This window comes from Oryctolagus cuniculus, chromosome 9 (assembly GCF_051225735.1).
Source record: "Oryctolagus cuniculus isolate XC-2025 breed Fujian yellow rabbit chromosome 9, ASM5122573v1, whole genome shotgun sequence".
In the NCBI taxonomy this organism is placed as follows: Eukaryota; Metazoa; Chordata; class Mammalia; order Lagomorpha; family Leporidae; genus Oryctolagus; species Oryctolagus cuniculus.
In genome coordinates this window covers 130527219-130552908 of record NC_142875.1, presented here as the reverse complement: position 1 = coordinate 130552908, position 25690 = coordinate 130527219, and the positions used below count along the sequence as shown (strand labels likewise).

The 25690-nt window shown below is 41.3% G+C and overlaps 1 protein-coding gene across 3 annotated transcripts in view; it reads left to right on the top strand.

Moving 5' to 3' along the window:
* The window catches only part of CPNE8 (copine 8), a 260377-nt gene that overhangs the window by 211855 nt on the left and 22832 nt on the right, over positions 1 to 25690 (top strand). For all 3 annotated transcript variants that reach the window (XM_051850927.3, XM_002712675.6, XM_070049629.2), the window contains exons 15-16: positions 2115 to 2296; positions 18916 to 19043. In XM_051850927.3, the coding sequence (XP_051706887.3) occupies positions 2115 to 2296; positions 18916 to 19043 (310 nt within the window). The remainder of the gene's footprint in view (positions 1 to 2114; positions 2297 to 18915; positions 19044 to 25690) is intronic.

Below are 25690 nucleotides of genomic sequence, written 5' to 3'. Positions count from 1 at the left end.
AAGAAAAAGTTGTATTTAATAACTGTTTAGTCCAGTAATGGTATTTTTTATTTCTTACTCTGGTAGACTTTTGAAAAGTGGCAAAGTCCCTCCTGTAGCTGGAAATGTCAAAGGAAAATTGCACTGGCCATGTTAAAAAGGCAAGCAAGGAATTACTCAATGCGATTACAACAGCAGCCAAAGCCATTACATTAAAGTTCAAGGACTGAACTGAACTACTCTGACAAAGGCCTCAAGTGCTTTAAGTGCCAGGGTGAACCAAGGGGAAAGCACTGGAGGCCAGGCCGTGAGTAGAAAGAGTGTGTTTGCTGACTGGCTTTTGCAAGGCGGAGCCCTAGCTTCTCAGCTTTCCTGGCTGAGGCTGATTGCATTACTAAGGAATGTCTCCTGGGCCTGAGTTCTTAAAGATTGATATCTCAAAGGGCCAATCAAAGGATTTAGAATTGCACATTTTCCCAAGTGCTCTAAGAGACAGGAGGTGAGGAGCCTGTAGCCAGCAAGAGAACTTGTTTAGATGAATCAAGCTGAGGATAACATTCAGGATAGGTTGGTCAGAACCAGTCGTTTCCAGTGCTTTTCACGTGGAATAAGCCTTTGGGTGCAGACAAGCCTTTGGGAATATAAATGCATGTGTACAGTGCATTGTTTGTAGGACAGAAGTTTTCAGCTTACTCAGTATTTACTCCGTATGCATGTTTTAAACCAAGGGAATGTCTGTTTTGTTTCTCTTTGGTTCTCCACTATTCATTTTTTTTCCCTTATCAGAAAGAACTATATACCCTGAGGCTTTCCTTCTTCAGGAGTTGTTTTAATCTAGACTGGAGCTTTTTTTTTTTTTCTGTTGCAAGTCCCATTTAACTTTCCATTTTCACTTGAGAAACTGAATGGAAGTTCAGGCTGCTTTTGTGTTGGTAACTGCACAAGTGTGTGAATTTCAGTGGTTTGAGTGGTCACACACCTATTATATTCTCTCTCAGTGTCATCTCTGTCCGACACCTTGTAAGCATTTTGGAAATTAACAACTTTGTGGACGACCCAGACAATAATACCAGTGGTTGTTAAACTTGCAGTTCTGTAGTGCCTTAAAATTTTTAATGATTTTCATACACATAATCACACTATGTTTGCCCAGTCAACACAGTGGTGGTATTTATTCTAAATATTTTTCTGTGCAAATGGGGAAACTTGACTCTGGGCCTATGGTTCCTCTGTTTAATGTCTAGTTACAGTACCTGGCTAATTTGTCAGACCTGGATATGCAATCATATTGAATTTGAAAATCATTATGCTCGTCTTTTTTCCCAGCTATGAATTGTTATATTTCTCAAATAGTACATTTATATTTGTAATACAGCTTTAGGATGGCCTCATAATTTTTGAAACCTGTTGAATCAGTTGTGTCTTAAGAACTGAGGCATATGGGGCCAGTGCTGTGGCACAGCAGGTTATCGCGCTGGCCTGAGGTACCAGCATCCCATGTGGGTGCCAGATCAAGTCCCAGCTACTACTCTTCTGTAAGAGCCCTCTTCTATGGTCTGGGAAGGCGGTAGAAGATGGCCCACGTCCTTGGGGCCCTGCATCCTTGTGGGAAACCCGGAGGAAGTTTCTGGCTCCTGGCTTCAGATTGCTGCAGCTCCGGCCGTTGCGGCCATCTGGGGAGTGAACCAGCGGAAGGAAGACCTCTCTCTCTGTCTATACCTCTCTCAGTAACTCTGCCTGTCAAATAAATAAAATACATCTTAAAAAAAAAGAACTGAGGCATAAAGATTCTAGCTAAAGGCCCAAGATATTTTAAGAAAAAAGATTAGAGTAAAATTAGCAAAAGTGCTTTTATATTTCTTCTATAATGGAAACTCTGAAATAGCTTTTGGCATTACCGATAAGGAATAATTTCTGAAAAATTCTGCATATGCTTTGGCATATCTTTAGGAAACTTTCAACACATCTGATGCAATGTAATAAATATTTATACATGAATATCCAAAAAGAATCTATTTGACAGGCAATACCTATAGGCAGAAAAGTATCATTCTGTGCATTTCCTTCTGAAATAGAAATATTAAAAAATGTTGAAAAATACCTTTAACCCGATTGCGTGTGTTTTCTGTCATCAGGCAACCCTGCCCAGCCCACTTCTCTCCACTACATGAATCCTTACCAACTCAACGCCTACGGAATGGCCCTGAAAGCAGTGGGAGAAATTGTCCAAGATTACGACAGTGATAAGATGTTCCCGGCTCTGGGTTTTGGTGCAAAACTGCCTCCAGACGGAAGGATCTCTCATGAATTTGCTTTGGTAAGAACATATCAACAGACTTTGATATTGTGAGGGAATAAAAAACCTAGAATGTCAGTTCGGTTGCTGTCGGTTTGTTGCTTGACTCTTTAGTCCTTCATGAAGCAAGCAGTAGACTGAGCTCAGTTTGAATGAATAATTGTCTCAGGAGAGTGATCTTAATGGAAAAAAGAGAGCCAAAAAGAGCCATACATACACCTGCAGATGTTTATGACGTGGGAAGAGGGCTCAGTTCTGGTGATCTGGTGCTCCGCAGCAAACCTCCCTAAAACGTAGAGCGTTCCTGATCCGGGGGTCGGGAATGAAGGCAGAACGTCATGGGGGCTAGCACATTTCCTCTTCATGTCTGTGCCCTCTGCTGGCCTGGTGAGTGGGAAAAGGTAGCTGGGATGGGGCCACAGTTCTGGGTGCTCGTTGAATTCCTAAGATCACTCTGTGCCAGGTCTTCTGTGACTGGCACCTGTCCCAGGAAGGCTCCTCTTCTCCTGTTCATGCCCAGTGTCTTAGGCAAGATGGTTGAATAGCTGAGGTTTCCCAGACCTCTCTCTTCCTCTGCACTTCTGACCTGTCCATGAGGTCATTGTGGGCTTCGCCCTGGTATGGTGGTCTCATGGTGGTCAGACCTGCCAGACTTCATTCAGCCAGACTCCCAAGGCTGAGTAACCTCAGCATTACTTTTTCTCTTCCTTGGATTTTCCTCTTTTCTGCTTTTCTTAGCCCCATATTTATTCTTGTAAAGAGCATGATGCAAATACATACTAGTAGGAGGAATTATTATTATTATTATTATTACTATCATCATCATCATCTGCAGCTTCTCTGGTTCTGTAGCCCAGATTTAAACTCTTAGCGAGTGGCAGTGTTATGGTTTCTTTTTTTTATGAAGTTTTTTTTTTAACTTTTATTTAATAAATATAAATTTCCACAGTACAGCTTTTGGATTACAGTGGCTCCCCCCCCGCTCATGACTTCCTTCCCACCCACAACCTTCCTATCTCTCGCTCCCTCTCCCATCTCATTCACATCAAGATTCATTTTCAATTATCTTTATATACAGAAGATCCATTTAGTATATATTAAGTAAAGATTTCAACGTGTCCCATAATTTCTTTATCCAGTCTACTGTTGATGGGCATTTAGGTTGATTCCATGTCTCAGCTATTGGAATTGAGCTGCAATAAACGTAGTGTTATGGTTTCAATGTGTTCCCTGTGAGGTTCAGGTGTTACCAATGTGATAGTGATAAAAGTGAGACCTTTTTTAATTTTTAAAATTTCTCTGAGAGTTAGGGAGACAGAAAGACAGGGAGCTTCCATGCAATGGTTCACTCCCCAGATACCTGACATGGCTAGACCTGGCTCAGTCCAAAACTGGGAGCCTAGAATTCAGTCTGGGTCTTCCCTGTGGGTGGCAGGGACTGAGTCATTGATCAGCTACCTACTGGAGCACAGCTCAAGTCCAGCCCCGGCACTCTGGTATGGGGTGTGGGTGTCCCAACTCAGTATGTTAACTGCTAGGCCCAAAGTCCACCCAGAGGTGGGATCTCTATGGGGTGATAAGGCCAGTCTGGCCTCCCAAATGAGTTGACGGAGCTCTTGCCCTTCGGCCTTCTGCCACGTGAGGTCACGGCAATCCTCCCACCCCCAGGGTTCACCCGCCACCAGAACCAGACCTGCTGGCCTCCCTGTCTCAGGCCTCCCAGCTTCCCAAGGTTTGAGAAATACACTTCCGTTGTTTGTAAGTCACCCGACCTGGGGTCTTCTGTTAGAGGAGCACAGAATGGGCTAGGAGAAACCATGCCTCCAAACTGTGAAAAAATACCTTCCCAGGCTGATGACGACAAGCGCGGTGAATATGTTGGTGAGGATGATGATGACTCACCTCTACTACTTCCTAGTGCTTATGTATGGCTTCCGGTCAAAGCCCTTTCCTTGTCTGCGTAAGTGAAACAAAACTAAGGTGTGGATACTCAGTGAAGGAGTATTGAGCCACATACTTTATACTCATTCTTACACAGTCTTCCTGAGACCACTGTGAGCTGGATGCACCATGCACACACAAGCTGAGCAGGGTTCCCAGGGACAGGACTTGAACCCAGGTCAGTGTTGCACAATCCATGCTCCTAATCATGACTGCACTGCATCCTACGCAGGCACCCATAATCCTCTCTTGTTGGGCATGCCTTATTAATGCCATGAGGTGCACCCTGTGCTTCTAGAAGCAGGACCTAACCTGTGTGATTAGATTTCGTGTTCCTCAAACACGAACAGGAGTGTTTTCACATTTTCATTTCTGTACTTTGGCCTCTCTCTTCATCTTGCACGTAACTTCAGGAAACATGTACTTTAGGATTCAGTTCGTTCTTCCATGAAATAGGCCACATCCCACGCTCCCAGTGTTACATAAAAAATGCATTCTGTTGTGTATTAGGAAATTAAAATCTCCCAGAAACTTAGAAGACCATGAAAACACTGCACACGGTCCTACTTCTGAATATGCCTCAGCATGAAGGCTGTCAGCTGTTTTAAAGCCTAAGCAAAGGGATAATTGTGCTAAACTACAGTAATTCCTCTCAGCCTCGAACCTATTTATCTTTTTATCTTGTCTCTCCCCCTGCTTTTTTTCTCATCTCCACATGGATTTCTTGTAACGAAACCTACACAAAAATGTACTGCGAGGGAAGGAGCTCCATTACTTGGAGCTTTAACTGTTCTTCAGACCCAGTTCCAACATTTCTGATGTAGGTCATAGCCTTTTAAATCCATGAAAAATAGTTTCCCAGATTGATGATGAAAACAAAAATGAATATGGTACTGATAATGCCTGAACTTTAAGATTACCTCATGATTACATTTCTCTAACTTTTCTCAAAGCACTTTTCGTTTCTTGGCTAGGTCAAACTAAAAAGGATTAAACAGGTTTTTAAAGAGTCAAAATTTTATTTTAATCTTGCCAAATACTTTGTCTTGATCTCATCCTAAATCACTGTAGTAAGTTAGAGGGTATTTTTTAAACACAGAATCATAGAATTAAAAAGTGTTTATTTTGGTGCCAAAAGCCTTGAAATCCCATTTGTCACTTTTCATAATAGACATTTTCCACAAACTTTTTGAGGACCCTCATATTTATAGGTACTGAAAACAGCAATTAATGAACTCTTTGGTGCTGACAAATCCTCATATTTCCGTGGTAAGACTTTGTTGTATGTTCACTACCATTAATCTGTTGATCTCACTGAAATCAAATAGTCGCCTGGATAAACCCTAGTGAGTGACGTTGGGTGAATGCCGATGTTCACACTAAAGTTTGCTCAAACAGAAGGGTGTCCGCGACACATTTAAGGTGAGCTACGTATAGGAATAGATACTGTGGAAAAGAAAAGGGGATTGGAAGGAAAATGAATGATTTCCTGGAATCGTCGCTTCGGCACTTCCAGTTATAAACAGAATGGGTCTTGTTCTCCTTCCACTGTCACTTCTGGTGGGCCAGTAACTGGAGACAGTATATGGTGGGGTTCAGGATGAGGTCTTTCTCATGGCATGTGGCCAGTGGCCTATTAATGGAGGTCTTGCATGTTGATTAATACAGAAACACCACACCTGTCCAAGTGATTGCTCCTGCACACTGATCTTAGCATTTATAGAAAACATGCAATTTAATATTTATGTATATGCCTGTTCTTTCAACTGCATACTAACAATAATCAAGAGACACTGAAGAAGTCCCTTTTTCCTCATGGTAAGCAGTCTGTGGGCTGCGCCATTTCTGCAGGAGCAGAGCAAGAACCCCGAGAGCCTCCCTTGAGTATTGTGTTGGCTTGTTAGCCCTGCAGGGAAGCGTCACAGTGAGGCTGTAGGCTCCTTGCATGCAGTGAATCCAGATCCCCAGTACAATTCCTGAGGGAGCCACACTGAGGGAAACAAGCAAGTCGGGCAGTCCCGCGTAGATGGTGAGGTGGCCTGCGGCTTGCTGTTAATGCATTATGCTTTATGCTTTTTATGTTAATGCTTTATGCTTTTCTGTGTGCTATACAAGTTACTGCTCACTATTTTATAAGTGGAAAATACATATATATGTATGTGGAAATTCAAAATAATATATGCACTTCCCTGTTCATTAATAAACAACAAAATTAAATGCACTTATGTTCAAAGTATTCCAGAGGAGCTCCAAGATGGCAAAATAGGGAGGGAGCACACTGATACTCCGGGAAAAGATAGTTTAATAAAAGTGAAGATACTGGCTGGCGCCGCGGCTCACTACGCTAATCCTCCACCTTGTGGCGCCAGCACACCGGGTTCTAGTCCCGGTCAGGGCGCCGGATTCTGTCCCGGTTGCCCCTCTTCCAGGCCAGCTCTCTGCTGTGGCCAGAGAGTGCAGTGGAGGATGGCCCAAGTGCTTGGGCCCTGCACCCCATGGGAGACCAGGAGAAGCACCTGGCTCCTGCCATCAGATCAGCACAGTGCGCCGGCTGCGGCAGCCATTGGAGGGTGAACCAACAGCAAAAGGAAGACCTTTCTCTCTGTCTCTCTCTCTCTCACTGTCCACTCTGCCTGTCAAAAAATTATTAAAAAAAAAAAAAAGTGGAGATACTGTAGTCTCAGGGAAGAGTCAGGAAAAAAACTGCAGAGGAAACTCTTCGGGAACTAGTGGGACATGGTGGACCTATGTGGAGGGCACGGGCACCCACAGCTCGGGACCCCAGCCACCAAGTCTATGCACCAGCACTGGAAAGGGAGGTGAGGCGGCCAGCGCCGCGGCTCACTAGGCTAATCCTCCGCCTTGCAGCGCTGGCACACTGGGTTCTAGGCCCAGTCGGGGCACCAGATTCTGTCCCGGTTGCCCCTCTTCCAGGCCAGCTCTCTGCTGTGGCCCGGGAGTGCAGTGGAGGATGGCCCAAGTGCTTGGGCCCTGCACCCCATGGGAGACCAGGGTAACTACCTGGCTCCTGCCATCTGATCAGTGCGGTGCGCTGATCGCAATGCGCTGGCCACAGCGGCCATTGGAGGGTGAACCAACGGCAAAAACAGCAAAAACGAAGACCTTTCTCTCTGTCTCTCTCTCCCACTGTCCACTCTGCCTGTCAAAAAAAAAAAAATAAAAATAAAAAGGGAGGTGAGGCAAAACTTCAGTAGCTGGAGACACTGGGGGAAAAGCGGCAGGAAGAGTCTAGAGGGAACGAGGCTTGAAGCCACATGGGGGAAAGTTCACCAACCTAACTAGAAGAGAGAAAAAAAAATAAAAGGCACCAATATGGACACGAATCTCTCTCCACTCACCTTACAAAGGTGGGGAAAACATTACAGCAGGGATCATTTTGGACATATGTAACAGCTGTGCCAGCTTAGGGCTGAGCATACCCCCAGGCAAGCAGAAAAACCTGGCTCTGGTGGGGAGAAATAACAGGAGGTTAAGACCTAGTGAATGTGTGGAGCTTATGAACTGGGACTTGGAAAAAAAAAAAAAAAACAACTGAGGGTGTGTGGGCGAACTCACAGTGTGCCTGAGACGTATTCTTGGTGGGAAACGCCACAAACTCGGTAACCTTGGCAACCCATTGGCAGACACTGCAGGGGAATCCAAGCTTACACTGAGGAATACACAGATCCCTTGTTTGGTCCTTGGGATAGAGAAGACGAATAATATATCCACTGGGGCAAGTGATTAGGCACTGATTTCCTTCAAGGAGAAGAGCTGAGCTGAGCAGAATTACTTCCCTTCTGAATTAGAGAGAGAGAGAGAGAATTTACCACACCAAACCTGGGTGTGTCACCTTTGACACACCCTTAGCCCTGAAGAACAGAACTGAACAGAGCTCTCTGGCCTCACCCACCACAAGCCTCTAGAGATAGTCCACATAATCTAGAGTCATAGTATAAGAAGAAAAGCCACCACAGCAAGGGAAATAAAAAGAAACCAAAGAATATCTCCACAATGCCAAACAACAAATGCAGAAACCGAGGAAACAGGAACAAGGAAGACATTATGACGCCCCCAGATCAACATGACACTCCAATACAAGATTACGAAGATATGCAATAGAAGAAGTGCAAGATACAGATTTCAAAACATTTATGATAAGAACATTTAGAAGTTCTCAAAAACAAATTAATGAACTTCAGAAATCCATACTGGACAGGATAAAAAATCTCTGTCATGAAAATGAAATCTTAAGGAGGAATCAATGAAATGAAGAATCGAATCTAGTAGAACATGAAATTGTGATATTGAAGAGAAATCAAAATGAAATGATGGATTCAATGGAACAAATGACAAACGCATTTGAGAGCCTTAAAAACAGAATCAGTGAGATAGAAGAGAGAATATCGGACTTAGAAGACAGAGCACAGCAAAATATACAGTCAAACCAAGAAAAGAAAAGGAAATTAGAAAACTAAAAAATATTGTTGGGAATCTATAGGATACTATTAAAAAAACCAACATTCGGGCTCTAGGAGTTCCTGAAGGCATGGAGAGAGAAAGGATTAGAAGGGTTTTTTAGTGAGATACTAGCAGAGAACTTTCTGGGATTGGAGAAGGACAGAGACATCCTAGTACAGGAGCTCATAGAACCCCTAATAAACATGACCAAAAGAGATCCTCACCACGACACGTTGTAATCAAACTCACCAGAGTGAAACAAAGATTCTAAAATGTGCAAGAGAGAAATGCCATATTACTCTCGGAGGATCTCCAATTAGACTCACAGCAGACTTCTCATCAGAAACCCTACAGGCTAGGAGGGAATGGTGAGATATAGCACAGGTATTATTGGGAAAAACTGCCAGCCCAGAATATTATATCCTGCAAAGCTCTCATTTGTGAATGAAGCTGAAATAAAGACCTTTCATAGCAAACAGAAATTGAAAGAATTTTTCACCACTCATCCAGCCCTGCAAAAGATGCTTAAAGATGTGTTACACACAGAAACACAGAAACACGGCCATCAGAATTGAAGAAGGTAAAGGAAGAAAACCTCCCAGTAAAAGATCTCAGGAAGTTCAAAGCATATATTAGAAATATCTTTGGGAAAATGTCAGGGTAAAGTTACTACTTATCAACAGTCATACTGAATGTTAATGGCCTCAACTCCCCAGTTAAAAGACATAGACTGTTGAATGGATTAAGGAACGAAACCCATCTATTTGCTGCTTACAAGAAACACAGCTTTCCAACAAAGAATCATGCAGACTGAAAGTGAAAGGTTGGAAAAAGATATTCCATGCCAACAGAAATCAAAAAACAGCTGGCACAGCCATGTTAACATCAGACAAAATAAACTTTACCACAAAAACTGTTGAGGCAAAGAGGGACACTATATAATGATTAAGGGATCAATTCAACTGGAAGATGTAACTATTATAAATGTATATGCACCTAATTACAGGGCACCAGTTTATTGAAAATATGTTAAGGGACTTAAAGGGAGATTTAGATTCCAATACAATAGTACTGGGGGAGTTCAATACTCCACTTTCAGCAATAGACAGATCAACCGGACAGAAGATCAACAAGGAAACAGCAGATTGAATCGACACTATAGCCCAAATGGATCTAACAGATATCTACAGAACTATTCATCCTACATTTAAAGAATTCACATTATTTCTCTGCAGTACATAGAACCTACTCTAGGATTGACCACATACTAGGCCATAAAGCAAGTCTCAGCAAATTCAAAAGAATTAGAATCATACCATGCAGCTTCTCAGACCACAGTGGAATGAAGTTGGAAATTAGCAACTCAGGAATCCTTAGAGCATATGTGAACACATGGAGACTGAACAACATGCTCCTGAATGCACATTGGGTCATAGGAGAAATCAAAATAGAAATCAAAAGATTTCTGGAAGTAAATGAGGATAACAAAACATACCAAAACTTATGGGATACAGCAAAATCAGGGTTAAGATGAAAGTTTATAGCAATAGGTGGCTACATCAAGAAATTAGAAAGGCACCAAGAGGTTGAGCTATCAGTGCATCTGAAGGGCACAGAAAAACTGCAGCAAACCAGACCCAAATCTAGTAGGAGAAGAGAAATAATTAAATTCAGAGAAGAAATCAACAGAATTGAATAAAAAATATTATAAAAGATCAGCCAACCTAAGAGCTGGATTTTCGAAAAAATAAACAAAATTGACCCACAATTGGCCCAACTAAATAAAAAAGACAAGACCCATATCAATAAAATCAGAGATGAATAAGGGAATGTAACAACAGACACCACAGAAATAGTCATCAGAAATTACTAAAAAGAGTTGTATGCCAGCAAACAGGGAAATCTATCAGAAATGGATAGATTCCTGAACACATACAACCTACCGAAATTGAACCATGAAGACATAGAAAGCCTAAACAGACCCTTAACAGAGATAGAAACTAAAACAGTAATAAAGGCCCTCCCAACAAAGAAAAGCCCAAGACCAGATGGATTCACTGCTGAATTCTACCAGACATTTAAAGAAGAACTGACTCCAATTCTTCTCAAACTATTCAGAATGATCGAGAAAGAGGGAATCTTCCCAAATTCTTTCTATGAAGCCAGCATCACCTTAATTCCTAAGCTGGAGAAAGATGCAGCATCGAAAGAAAATTACAGACCAATATCGCTGATGAACATAGACACAAAAAATCGTCAATAAGATTCTCACCAATAGAATGCAACAACACATCAGAAAGATCATCCACCCAAAGTGGGATTTATCCCTGGCATGCAGGGATGGTTCAGTGTGCGCAAATCAATCAATGTGATACAACACATTAACAAACTGCAGAAGAAAAACCATATGATTATCTCAATAGATGCAGAGAAAGCATTCGATAAAATTCAACACCCTTTCATGATGAAAACTCTAAGCAAACTGGGTATAGAAGAAACATTCCTCAATACAATAAACGCAATTTATGGAAAAACCCACGGCCAGCTTCTCATTGAAGGGGGAAAAGTTGGAAGCATTTCCACTGAGATCTGGTACCAGACAGGGATGCCCACTCTCACCACTGCTTTTCAATATAGTTCTGGAAGTTTTAGCCAGAGCTATTAGGCAAGAGAAAGAAATTAAAGGGATACAAATTGGAAGGGAAGAAGTCAAACTATCCCTTCTTTGCAGATGATATGATTCTTTATTTAGGGGACCCAAAGAACTCTATTAAGAGACTATTGGAACTCATAGAAGAGTTTGGCAAAGTAGAAGCATATAAAATCAATGCACAAAAATCAACAGCCTTTGTATACATAGGCAATGCCACAGCTGAGAAAGAACTTATAAGATCAACCGCATTCACAATAGCTACACAAACAATCAAATACTTTGGAATAAACTTTAAAAGGACATCAAAGATCTCTATGATGAGAATTACAAAATCTTAAAGAAATAGAAGAGGACACCAAAAAATAGAAAAATCTTCCATGCTCATGGATTGGAAGAATCAATATCATCAAAATGTGCATTCTCCCAAAAGCAAGTTATAGATTCAATGCGATACCAATCAAAATACCAAAGACGTTCTCTCAGATCTGGAAAAAATGATGCTGAAATTCATATGGAGACAAAGGAGACCTCGAATAGCTAAAGCAATCTTGTACAGCAAAAACAAAGCTAGAGGTATCACAATACCAGATTTTACGACATCCTACAGGCCAGTTATAATCAAAACAGCATGGTACTGGGATAGAAACAGATGGGTAGAGCAATGGAACAGAATAGAAACACCAGAAATCAATCCAAACATCTACAGCCAACTTATATTTGATCAAGAATCTAAAACCAATTCCTGGAGCAAGGACAGTGTATTCAACAAGTGGTGCTGGGAAAACTGGATTTCCATGTGCAGAAGCATGAAGCAAGACCCCTACCTTACACCTTACACAAAAATCCACTCAACATGGATTAAAGATCTAAATCTATGACCCGACACCATCAAATTATTAGAGAACATCAAAGAAATCCTGCAAGACAGAGGCACAGGCAAACACTTCTTGGAAAAGATCCCAGTGACACAGGCAGTCAAAGCCAAAATTAACTATTGGGATGACATCAAATTGAAAAGTTTCTGTACTACACAAGAAACAGTCTGGAAAGTGAAGAGGCAACCGACAGAATAAGAAAAAATATTTGCAAACTATGCAACAGTTAAAGGGTTAATAACCAGAATATACAAATTGATCTAGAAACTCCACAACCACAAAACAAACAACCCACTTAAGAGATGGGCCAAGGACCTCAATAGACATTTTTCAAACAAGCAAATCCAAATGGCCAACAGACACATGAAAAAATGTTCAGGATCACTAGCCATCAGGGAAATGCAACTCAAAACCACAATGAGGTTTCACCTCACCCCAGTTAGAATGGTTCACATACAAAAATCTACCAGCAACAGATGCCATCGAGGATGTGGGGAAAAAGGGACACTAACCCACTGTTGGTGGGAATGCAAACTGGTAAAGCCACTATGGAAGTCAGTCTGGAGATTCCTCAGAAAACTGATTACAACCCTACCATACAACCCAGCCATCCCACTCCTTGGAATTTACCCAGGGGAAATTAAATTGGTAAATAAAAGAGCTGTCTGCACCTTAATGTTTATTGCAGATCAATTCACAATAGCTAAGACCTGGAACCAACCTAAAAGCCCATCAACAGAAGACTGGATAAAGAAATTATGGGATATGTACTCTATAGAATACTATACATTAGTAAAAAAGAAAAAAAAAAACATTGAAATTGGGTCATTTGCAACAAAATGGTGGCATCTGGAAAACATCATGCTGAATGAAATAAGCCAGTCCCAAAGGGACAAATATATGTTCTCCCTGATCAGTGACAACTAACCAAGCACCAAAAAGGAAACCTGTTGAAGTGAAATGGACACTATGGGAAACAATGACTTGATCAGCCCTTGTCCTGACTGTCAAGGAACAACTTACTAGCTTATCCCTTTTAGTATTTTTTTTGTTCTACTTAATACTATGGTTTGAACTCTTTAATTAACACACAATTATTCTTAGGTATTTAAGTTGAACTGAAAAGTGATCCCTGTTAAATATAAGAGTGAGAATAAGAGAGGGAGGAGATGTACAGTTTGGCACATGCTCAATCAGACATGCCCCCAAATGGTAGTTATAAATGTACCTGGGGATTCCAATTCAATCCCATCAAGGTGGCATGTATCAAGGGCATCTACTAGTCAAAGTGATCAGTTTCAGTTCGTAATTGATCATAATGATATGATTAAGACTCAAAGAGATCACATAAACAAGACTAGTATTTGCTAATACTAACTGATAAAATCAAAAAGGGAGAGAACGATCCAACATGGGAAGTGGGATACACAGCAGACCCACAGAATGGCAGATGTCTTAAACAGCACTCTGGCCTCAGAATCAGCCCTTAAGTCATTCGGATCCAGCTAAAAAGTCCATGAGAGTGTTTAAGTCATGGAAAGCCAAGACGCTGTGGCAAAAAATAAATAAATAAATAAAATACCTAAATGAAAGATCTCTGTGAGTGAGATCCCAGTAGAAAGAATGGGGCCATCAAAGAAGGAGGTACCTTTCTCTCAAGGGAGGAGAGAACTTCCACTTTGACTAAGGCCTTGTCTAAATGAGATCAGAGTTGGTGAACTCAAGAGGCTTCCATAGCCTTGGCAACTTATGACAAGAGCCTAGGGTGATTACTGATGCCATAAACAAGTGTCAATTGTTAAATTGACAACAGGAGTCACTGTGCACTTACTCCTCATGTGGGATCTCTGTCCTTAATGTGTTGTACTATGTGAATCAATGGTATAGCTAGTAATCAAACAGTACTTTACACTTTGTGTTTCTGTGTGAGTGTAAACTGATGAAATCTTTACTTAATATATACTAAATTTATCTTCTGTATATAAAGGTAATTGAAAATGTATCTTGATGTGAATGGGATTGGAGAGGGAGCAGGAGATGGGAGTGTTGTGAGTGGGAGGGAAGTTACAGGGGGGGAAATGCCACTGTAATCCAAAAGCTGTACTTTGGAAATTTATATTTATTAAATAAAAGTTAAAAAAAACCAAAGTATTCCAATTTTAAGTGTATGTCAGATACCTATAAATTCATTTTAATTTGTTTTTATAAGTCTACATTGATTGCTTGCATAGTGATTTCAAGAAATTAGTTTTTAAACAGATCTTAAAAGTCTTTTTTTATAATTTATTGCAACTTTGGCATTGGGAGAGAAACTTCAGTTTAGTAACTGTAAAATAAATAGAACAATCCCAGTAGAATAGAAAGCTTACAGGAAACTGAAGAAACAGTTTTACATATGAATTATTCTTATCATCTAAGACAGCTAAAAAAAACTTGGAGCAACTTACTCTTGATTTAGGACTGATTCAGACTCGGTGCTTCAAACATTCCAAAGGATGACTGGAATGCACAGTAGTTATATTTCTGCCACAACAGAGAGAAGTGGTGGCCCTGCCGGCATCTTGGTTCCACAGGAATTGAGGAAATATGTAGCCTCCTAGAAATAGAAACTAATCCCCCAGTCAAAATGTTGTAATGCTGATCAGAAAGTAGCTCAGACTCATCATCCTAGTTTCCACTTGTCCCCTTAAGGAAGATATTTAATACATTCTGTATGCCCAAAATCAGTAATAGGTTTTAATTTTAATTAGCTTCCTACCTTATCAAGGGAAAAGAGCACCATAAAATTTTATTTAAAAGAAGCTTAAGTAGGTCAGCTCACATTAACATCAAATCCAACCTTCAACTGCTTTAGTGCCAAATATTAAATGTTACATTTTGTCAGCTTACAGAACCAGTTTTGTAATGTAAAGATGTCATTATTTTTATGCCTTAAGAAATTGCATGAGGGTTAATTAATAAAAATATTTGAAGACAAAACTTAATGAAAAGGAAAATAGGGGAATAAATCGTCATCTAATCAGTGACATCCGGCTCAGTTTCTGGGATCCCCCACCTTGTGTGCTGAGGGTTTCCCAGTGTGGCTCAGAAGGTAGATCCCAGATAGAGCCCTGGAATTGACACGCCAGAGTTCACGTCCTCGCTTTCCCATTTCTGCAGTGTGACCCTCGGCACAGGATCAAAACTTTCCCTGTCTCCACTGCTTGGCTGTAAAGTAGGAATAACGGTAGTACTTTACCTCCATTGTTTAACTGTAAAGTAGGAATGACAGTAGTACTTTATCTCCATTGCTTGGCTGCAAAGTAGGAGTCAGTGTAGTACTTTACCTCCATTGCTTAGGTGTAATGTAGGAATAACGGTAGTACTTTGCCTCTGAAAGATTATTTTGAGAACCTAGATGGTATATGTGAGTCTTCAAAAAGTCCAAGAAAATGAATATTATAAAAAAGCTATGTGAGTATTTCAAAAATTTTGACCAAAATAAGCTTATACATTGATTGCATTTCCACAAAATTTTTTAAGTTCTCTGTATGTAAATATTTTCCTATGAAACTTGATATAGCAGAATTCAGCAAACTGTAGTTATAAAGTACCAATTACTGTGATTCCACAGATAAAAACATACATGCTAACATGGCTGTATTAAAAGATTTATTTTATTTATTTGAAAGATACAGTTACAGAGAGAGGTAGAGACACAGAGAGAGGTCTCCTATCCACTGGTTCACTCCCCAGATGGCCGCAATGGCTGGAGCTGCAGTGATCCGAAGCCAGGAGCCAGGAGCTTCCTCCAGGTCTCCCACGTGGGTGCAGGGGCCCAATGACTTGGGCCATCTTCTGTTGCTTTCTGAGGCAACAGCAGAGAGCTGGATCAGAAGTGGAGCAGCGGGACTAGAACCAGCACCCATAAGGGATACCGGGTCTTCAGGCCAGGGCTTTAACCTGCTGTGCCACAGTACCGGCCCCTAAAATGGCTGTATTTAAATGTAGCTATTGTTACTGATGTTTTTTTTTTTTTTTTTTTTTTTTTTATTTTTGACAGGCAGAGTGGACAGTGAGAGAGAGAGACAGAGAGAGAAAGGTCTTCCTTTGCCGTTGGTTCACCCTCCAATGGCCGCCGCTGCAGCCGGCGCACCGCGCTGATCCGATGGCAGGAGCCAGGATCCAGGTGCTTTTCCTGGTCTCCCATGGGGTGCAGGGCCCAAGCACCTGGGCCATCCTCCACTGCACTCCCTGGCCATAGCAGAGAGCTGGCCTGGAAGAGGGGCAACCGGGACAGAATCCGGTGCCCCGACCGGGACTAGAACCCGGTGTGCCGGCGCCGCAAGGTGGAGGATTAGCCTATTGAGCCACGGCGCCGGCCTGTTACTGGTGTTTTAAAATAGATTCATGAAATGTTTCATATGCTGCCTCGTCCACTAATGGAAGCTAGTTTCCTTGTCTTGACTGTGAACCAACTGGAATATTAAGTTAGCAAACAGTAGCAGACTTCAGTGGAAGTGAGAGTATGCAGCCTTAGACCGGTTCATGAAAGGCACTGGGACATGTCCTTGCTCCAGGAGCTCGTTGGCAGCCATGTTGTGAGAGTTCTCAGGCAGAGAGAGTTCACAGTGTAAGTGAACTTCCTGTACCAGATCCTCCGTCCCCCATCCAGCTTGGGGCGGGGTGGGGAGGGGGGGGCACTGCAGCCCAGGGCAGCTTCTTGGCTGCGGCCTCATGAAAGGTCCTGTTCAAAATTGACCCTGGGAAGCTGCTCCTGGATTCCTGACACCCCCAGAACCGTGTCAGATAATAAATGTGCATCATGTTAAGCTATAGCACAAATGGGTTTAACTTCAGAGACAGTTAATTTGCAACATGTAACGAACGGCCTTTCTGATCTATGTTCTTTATGAAACCTGGACGGAGGGAATCAGACCTCGCGATGACCGAGCCTATGAGAAAGCTGGGTGAGGTGCCTAGGTTTAAGTTTTCCTGTCTTAGTGCTGTCCCCAGAAGAGGAGCCCCTCCATAGCGAGATCTGTCTCGCTGGAACAACAAGGATGTGTTTCTTTGGTCTTTCCCTGTCACTTGTCTTGATGCTTTTTGTTTCCCTCAGAACCTGCTCTAGTTAGGGTTATCAGCTCAGGCCTGAAATGCGTTCATGGAAGATATTTTACGTTTTCCCTTCAACCTGCTAAAATTTGAACCTGAGGCATTATTTTTCTGATGTCACTAGATGATCACTACAGAGAAACTGCAGATACACAGAATAGGTTAAGGAATGAGCTGAGAGCTGCTAGTTATCTAAGCAGAGAGAGAAAACTAATGTAAATACTTTGCTTTTCCACTTTTCAGGTTTTTTTTTTTATATTCACCTCTACATGTACTCAAACCTATGTAAAATTAAGACATTATTAAATTTAAAATGTTATGGTATTCAGCCTTTTTTACAATCATTAAAAATCTTGCCTAATTCTTGAAGCAGCTATCTTGAATTTTTGAAATGTTAATTACATCATAAAAACTACATATTTTTGAGCATCAGGTATATATTGTGTGATGTCCAGTCAGGATAAGCACATCTGAGTCCTCAAATTTCCAGCTTTTCTTTATGGTGAAAACATCCAGAATCCTTTTCTCTAGTTCAATATTTAGGAAAATACATAGTACATTATCACTATCTATTTACCTATATCATCAGGATATATGGGAGGAGGTGTATGTGTGTGTGTGTACACTAAGCAGTAAGACTTGACACTCTTACTCCTTCCTAATTGTAATTTGGTACCTCTTAAGTAGCCTTTCGTAACCTTTCTTGCCCATTCCATTCTCTGAGTACCACCATATTCCTCTCAACTTTGCCGAGATCAGCATTTGTGCGAGTGAAAGCACAAGGCACTGGATTTCTGTGCCTGGCTTCCTTCACTTCACATAAAGACCTGCACTTCCAGTGGAGGATGGCCCAAGTCCCTGGGCCCTGCACCCCATGGGAGACCAGGAGAAGTACCTGGCTCCTGACATCGGATCAGCGCAGTGCGCCGGCTCCGGCCGCGGCGGCCATTGGAGGGTGAACCAACGGCAAAGGAAGACCTTTCTCTCTGTCTCTCTCTCTCACTGTCCACTCTGCCTGTCAAAAAATAAAAAATAAAATAAAATAATAATAATAAAAGACCTGCACTTCCATCCGTGTTGCTGCAGATTCACAGGCCTTCATTCTGGTTCTTGGGCAAATGCTATTCCACGTGTGTTTGCACCGCCACATTTTCTTTATCCATTCATCAGTTGGTGGGCAGAGAGTTTGCTCCCATTTCTTGGCTGCTGTGAGCAGTGCAGCTGCCTCTTGCACAGGCTGCTGTCGTTTTCTTGGGCATGTACCCACTGTGGGACTGCCACATAACCGGGGCCCTCTGTGCTGCTTGCCACAATGGCCGTGATGATTTACATTCCCACCACCAATATCTTTTCTCATTTTGGTAATAGCCATTCAACAGGAGCAACATGGTGTCTCACTGTGGTTTTGATTTGCATTTCCTTGATGACTGAGTGTGTTTCGGATCGCTGCATATTCCAATGTGGATCACATAATTTCTTATCTGTTAGAAACCCACAAACACCTGTTGGTACACAATGCCTTTACATGTGTCTGTGTTTCTAACCATCCTCTTTAGCTGGTCTTCAGAGGGACTACAGTATTTCACCATGTTTTGTTTTGCTGTGACTTTCCACAGAATGGGAACCCTCAAAACCCCTACTGTGATGGCATCGAGGGGGTGATGGAGGCGTACTACAGGAGTCTGAAATCTGTGCAGCTGTACGGGCCAACCAACTTCGCCCCTGTGATCAACCACGTGGCAAGGTCAGTAGAGCACAGGTCAGGTCCTGTACCATAGCACAGTGAACTCCTGACACTGTTCAAGCAGGACCCCACCAGGGAAACTGCTTTCTTCTTATCCGCCTCCAGTAACAGAGGGGGAATGTACACAATACACGGGATCTGCACCCAGCTTTCCTGACACTTTGCTAAGATCTTTGCATAAAATCTTGAAAGTGTTTTGTTAGGACCTGTCTCTGTTCCAGGAAAGGAACAGAGAATGGTGACGTGGTTCATGGTGCTCTCATTCACTTCTAATACTGCATTCTCTAGAAGCAGTAACGTGAGACAGAATTGCACTCAGATGACCACTGGAAGCTTTCAGTGATACAGAGACACATTAGAACCTCTCTGGCTAGTGTAAGAGCTACTTTTATAAATTTGCATAGCTCTTCCTGTGCATAGTATGTAGTACTGATGGCACTGCATGGCTGCTGTAATTCCAAGCATGTTCTAGAGCAAAATGTTAAATGTTTGTATTCACTTATTTGTTTTATTTTTTTATTTATTTTTTTATTTTTTGACAGGCAGAATGGATAGTGAGAGAGAGAGACAGAGAGAAAGGTCTTCCTTTGCCGTTGGTTCACCCTCCAATGGCCACCACGACCAGCGCGCTGCGGCCGGCGCACCACGCTGATCCGAAGGCAGGAGCCAGGTGCTTCTCCTGGTCTCCCCTGGGGTGCAGGGCCCAAGCACTTGGGCCATCCTCCACTGCACTCCCTGGCCACAGCAGAGAGCTGGCCTGGAAGAGGGGCAACCGGGACAGAATCCGGCGCCCCAACCGGGACTAGAACCCGGCGTGCCGGCACCGCTAGGCGGAGGATTAGCCTATTGATCCACGGCGCTGGCCCCAAGGCTCTTGTCATGAGTTTCCAAGGCTATGGAAGCCTTTTGAGTCCACAAACTCCGTCAGTATTTAGACAAGGCCATAAGCAAAATGGAAGTTCTTGCTTCCCTTTAGAGTAAAGTATCTCCTACTTTGATGGTCCCTTCTTTACACTGGCTCTCACGCACAGAGATCCTTCATATAGATCACTTTTTGCCAGTGTCTTTACTTTCCAAAACTGAAATGCTCTCATGGGCAAAATGCCTTAAGGGCTGATTCTGAGGTAAGAGTGCTATTTAGAGCATTTGTCATTCTGTAGTTCTGGGTGGATGCTTCCCAAGTTGGAACATTCCCTCCTTTTTAATTCTATCTGTTGTTATTATCAGACACTATGTCTTATTTATGTGATCCCTTTGACATATAATCCTATCTATATGATCAATTACAAACTTACTATGATCACTTGAAGATGACATTAGTACCACCCAGCATAATGGGACTTGGAGTCCCATGGCAAGTTTTTAGCTTTACTCTTGGGGTTAAGTCCATGGGAATGTGTACCGAACTGTACATCTCCTCCCTCACTTACTCCCACTCTTATTTTTTACTGGGATCTATTTTCAACTGGATTTAAACATATATGAACCATTCTGTGTTAAGAGTTCAACCAGTGGTATTAAACAGAAAAAGAAAATAGCAAAAAATAATAATAATAATAAACTGTTCCTTGACAATCATGATGAAGACTGTTCAAGTCACTGATTCTCATAGTGTCAATTTCATTTCTACAGGTTTCCTTTTAGGAGCTGTATTGTCACAGATCGGGGAGAACATGTGCTATTTGTCCCTTTGGCACTGGCTTTTTTCGCCATGATTCTTTTCACACTAATCCATTTTGTTTCAAATGACATGATTTCATTTATTTTTCCTACTGGGTAGTATTCCCTAGAGTACATATCCCAGAATTTCTTTATCTATTCTTCTGCTGATGGACCTTTATCATAACTAAGACATAGAATCAACCTAAACAGAGCAGCAATAAACATGGAGGTGCAGATAACACTATTATTTGCTGATTTCATATCTGTTGAATAAATCCTGAAGAGTGGGATGGCTGGGTCATATGGTAGGATGATATTCAGATTTTTGAGGTATCTCCAAACTATCTATCATATTGGTTTTACCAGATTACATTCCCACCAACATTGGATTAAGGTACATTTATCCCTACATCATTGCCTCCATTTGTTGTTTGTTGATTTCTGTATGAAAGCCATTCTAGCCTGGGTGAGGTGAAAGCTCATTGTGGTTTTGATTTGCATTTCCCTGACTGCTAGTCATCCTGAGCATTTTTTTCATGTGTCTGTTAGCCATTTGGATTTCCTCTTTGGCAAAATGTCTGTTTAAGTCCTTGGCCCATTTCTTAACTGGGTTGTTTTTCTCTTGTGCAGCTTCTTGATCCCTTTGTAGATTCTGGGTATTAATCCTTTATGAACTGCATAATTTGCAGATAATTTATCCCATTGTGTCAGCTGCTTAATCACTTTTCTGAGTGTTTTTTGAAGTAATCCCATTTGTTAATTTTGACTTTGACTGTCTGTGCCTGTGGGGTCTTTTCCAAGAACTCTTTGCATGTACCAATGTCTTGCAGGGTTTCTCCATTGTTCTCTAATAATTTTATGGTTTTGGGTTGTAGATTTAGATCTTTAATCCATGGTGTATGTATTTTTGTTTAAGGTTTAAGGTAGGAGACGTGCTTCATACTTCTGCACCATTTGTTTAATAGATTGTCCTTGTTCCAGGAATTGGTTTTGGCTCCTTGGTTAAATATAAGTTGGTTGAAGATGTTTGTATTGATTTCTGGTATTTCTATTTTGTTCCATTGGTCTATCCATCTGTTTATGTACATGTACCACGCTGTTTTGATTATAACTGCCTTGTACTATGTCTTGAAATGTAGTATTGTGATGCCTTTGGCTTTGTTTTGGTTGTATACAATTGCTTTAGCTATTCGAGGTCTCCTGTTGCTCCATATGAGTTTCAGCATCATTTTTCCTACAGCTGAGAAGAATCTCTTTGGTATTTTCATGGTATCACATTGAATCTGTAAATTGCTTTTTGAGGAATGGACATTTTGAGGATATTGATTCTTCTAATCCATGAACATGGCGGATTTTTCCATTTTTATCTCTTTCTTTAAAGTTTTCTAATTCTAATCATAGAGTACATTGGCATCCTTGCTTAAATTTATTCCAAGGCCTTTGATTATTTTGGTAGCTATTGTGAATGGGATTGGTCTTAGAAGTTCTTTCTCAGCCATGGCATTGCCTATATACTAAGGCTATTGATTTTTCTTTATTGACTTTATATCCTGCTACTTTACCAAACTCTTCTGAGTTCCAGTAGTCTATTATTGGAGTCTTTTGGGTGCCCTATTAATATAATCATGTCATCTGCAAATAGGGATAGTTTGAGTCCCTCCTTACCAATTTTTATCCCTTTGATTTCTTTATCTTGCCTAATGGTTCTAACTAACACTCTAGGACTATACTGAATAGCCATGGTGAGTGTGGGGATCCCTGTGTCGTACTGGATCTCAGTGGGAATGCTTCCAACTTTTCCCCATTCTATGTGACAATGGCCGTAAGTCTGTCAGTAAATTTCTTTGATTGTGTGAAGGAATGTTCCTTCTATACCCAATTTGCTTAAGAGTTTTGATCATGAAAGTGTGCTGTATTTTTTCAAATACTTTCTCAGCATCTATTGAGATAATCTTGTTTTTTGTTCAGCAGTTTGCTAATGTGATGTGTCACACTGATTGACCTGCAAATGTTGAACCATCACTGCATATCAGGGATAAATCCCACTGTGGGTGGATAGTCTTTCTGATGTGTTCTTGGATTCGACTGGCTAGAATTTTCTTGAGTATTTTTATGTCCATTCATCAGGGAAATTGGTCTGTAATTCTCTTTCGCTGTTGCATCTTTTTTAGGTTCAGATATTAAGGTGATACTGGCTTCATAGAAAGAATTTGGGAGAATCCCCTCTCTTTCAATTGTTTTGAATAACTTAATTACATGTCTGGTAGAATTTTGGTGCCAGCACTGTGAAGTAGTGGGTAAAGCAGCTGCCTTTAGTGCCGGCTTCCCATGGGGGCACCAGTTTAAGTCCCGGCTGCTGCACTACTGACCCAGCTCCCTTCTGGTGCACCCGGGTACAGCAGTGGCTGACGGCCCATGTGCTTGGGCCCCTGCACACACAAGGGAGAACCGTAGTAGGTTGTTGGATCCTGGATTGGGCCTGGCCCAGCTCTGGAAGTTGCAGCCATTTGGGGACTGAACCAGTGGACAGAGGATATCTCTCTGTCTCTCTCTCCCCCTCTCCCTCCTCGCTACTGTCTCTCTCTCTACTCCTGTCTTTCTCTATTTGTAACTCTGCCTTTCAAATAAATAAATGAATCTTTTTAAAAACTTAAAAAAAAATGTCTGATTTCAGCAGTGAAGCCATGCAGTACTGGGCTTTTCATTGTTGGGAGGTCCTTTATTACTGATTCAATTTCTTTCTTGATTATGGGTCTGTTTTGGTTTTCTATGTCTTCATGGCTCAATTTCGGTAGGTTCTATGTCCAGGAATCTGTCCATTTCTTCTAGGTTTCCAAGTTTATTGGTATAGTGCTCTTTGTAGTAGTTTCTGATGATTATTTTTATTTCTGTGGTAATTGCTGTTACATTTCCTTTTTCATCTCTAATTTTATTGATTTGGGTCGTCTTTCTCCTTTTTTTGGTTAGGTAGGGCAATGGTGTGTCTATTTTGTTAAATTTCTCTAAAATCCAGCTTTTTGTTTTGCTGCTCTTTTGTATTTTTATTCACTTTTGTTGATATCTTCTCTAATTTTAATTATGTCATTTCTCTTCCTAATTAAGGATTTGGCTTGCTTTTGTTTTTCTAGATCCTTGAGATGCATTGATAGCTCAATTATTTTGATGCTTTTCCAATTTCTTGATATAGACACCTATTACTATAAACTTTCCCCTTAAGACTGCTTTTGCTGTATCCCATGAGTTTTGATATGTTGTGTTGTCATCTTCACTTGTTTCCAGAAATGTTTGATTTCTTTTATGACCCGCTGTTTATTCAGGAGGATGTTGTTCAGTCTCCATGTGTTTGCATGTGCTCTAGGAATTCCAGAGTTGCTGATTCCTAGTTCAGTATGGTCTGAGAAGATGCGTGGTATGATTTCAATTTTTTTTTTAATTTGCTGAGACTTGCTTTATGGCCTAGTATGCGGCCAGTCCTAGAGAAAGTTCCATGTACTGCTGAAAATATGTATTCTGCAACTGTAGGATGAAAAGTTCTGTATATATCTGCTAGGTCCATACTGGTTTATAGTGTTGATTAAATCTGATATTTCCCTGTTGATTTTCTATCTGATTGATCTGTCCACTGCTGAAATTGGAGTATTAAAGTCCCCCAGTACATTTTTATTGGAGTCGAAGTCTCCCTTTAAATTACCTAACATTTCTTTTAAATAGCCAGGTGCCCTGTAGGTAGGTGCATAAATGTTTAGTTACATCTTCCCATTGAATTAATCCCTTAATCTTTATATAATTGCCTCCTTTGTCTCTTTTAACAGTTTTTGTGTTAAAGTCTATTTTGACTGATATTGAGATGGCTACACCAGCTCTTTTGATTTCTGTTGGCATGGAATATCTTTACAACCTTTCACTTTCAGTGTGCATGCATCTTTGTTGGTGAGATGTGTTTCTTGTAGGCAGCAAGTATAACTTAATTTTGATCCCATTCAGCCAGTTTGTGTCTTTTAACTGGAGAGCTGAGGCTATTTACATTCAAGGTGACTACTGACAAGTAATGACTTTGCCCTACCATTTTTCCAAAAATACTCCTAATTTAACTTTGAATTTCCTTTGAACTTTTACTGAAAGATTTGCTTCCTCTAACTTCCTTGGTAGTGATGACCAAGGTTCTGTGTTTCTGTGTGCAGCACAGCCTTAAAAATGTGCTCCTTAAAAGCACCTTTCGTAGGGCTGGACAGCTGGTGACAAATTCTTTCAATTTCTGTTTGTTATAGAAGATTTTATTTCAGCTTCATTCATAAATGAGAGCTTTGCAGGGTATAATATTCTGGGGTGACTTTTTTTTCTCTTAAGACTTGGACTATACCTCGCCATTCTGTCCTAGTCTGTCCTAGTCTGATCAGAAGTCTGCTGTGAGTTTATTTGGAGATTTCTCTGAAAGTAATCTGGCATTTCTCTCTTGGGCATTTTAGAATCTTTTTATGTTTTACTGTGATTAGTTTGATTACAGTGTGTAGTGGTGACGACTTTTTCTGGTCATGTCTGTTAGAAGTTCTATATGCTTCCAGAACTTGGATATCCTTTTCCTTCTCCAAACCAGGGAAGTTTTCTGCCATAAATCACTGAAAAGACCTTTTAATCCTTTGTCTCCATGCCTTCAGGAATTCATAGAACCTCTATGTTGGTATCACAGCGCCAGCCCAGAGTTCTTAAGATTTTTATTTATTAAAAGGCAGAGTCACAAAAGGAGAGACAGATCTTGGATCCACTGAATCATTCCCCAAGTGGCCACAATGGGCAGAGTGGCACACCAATGTGAAGCCAGGAGCTAAAACCTTTTTCTGGGTCTCTGAAGTGGGTACAGGGGTACAAGCATTAGACCATCCTCTACTGCCTTGGCAGGCTGTAAGCAGAGAGCTGGATTGGAAGAAGAGCAGTCAGGATGTGAACCCCAGCCCATAGGGAATGCTGGTGCCACAAGTGAAGGCTTA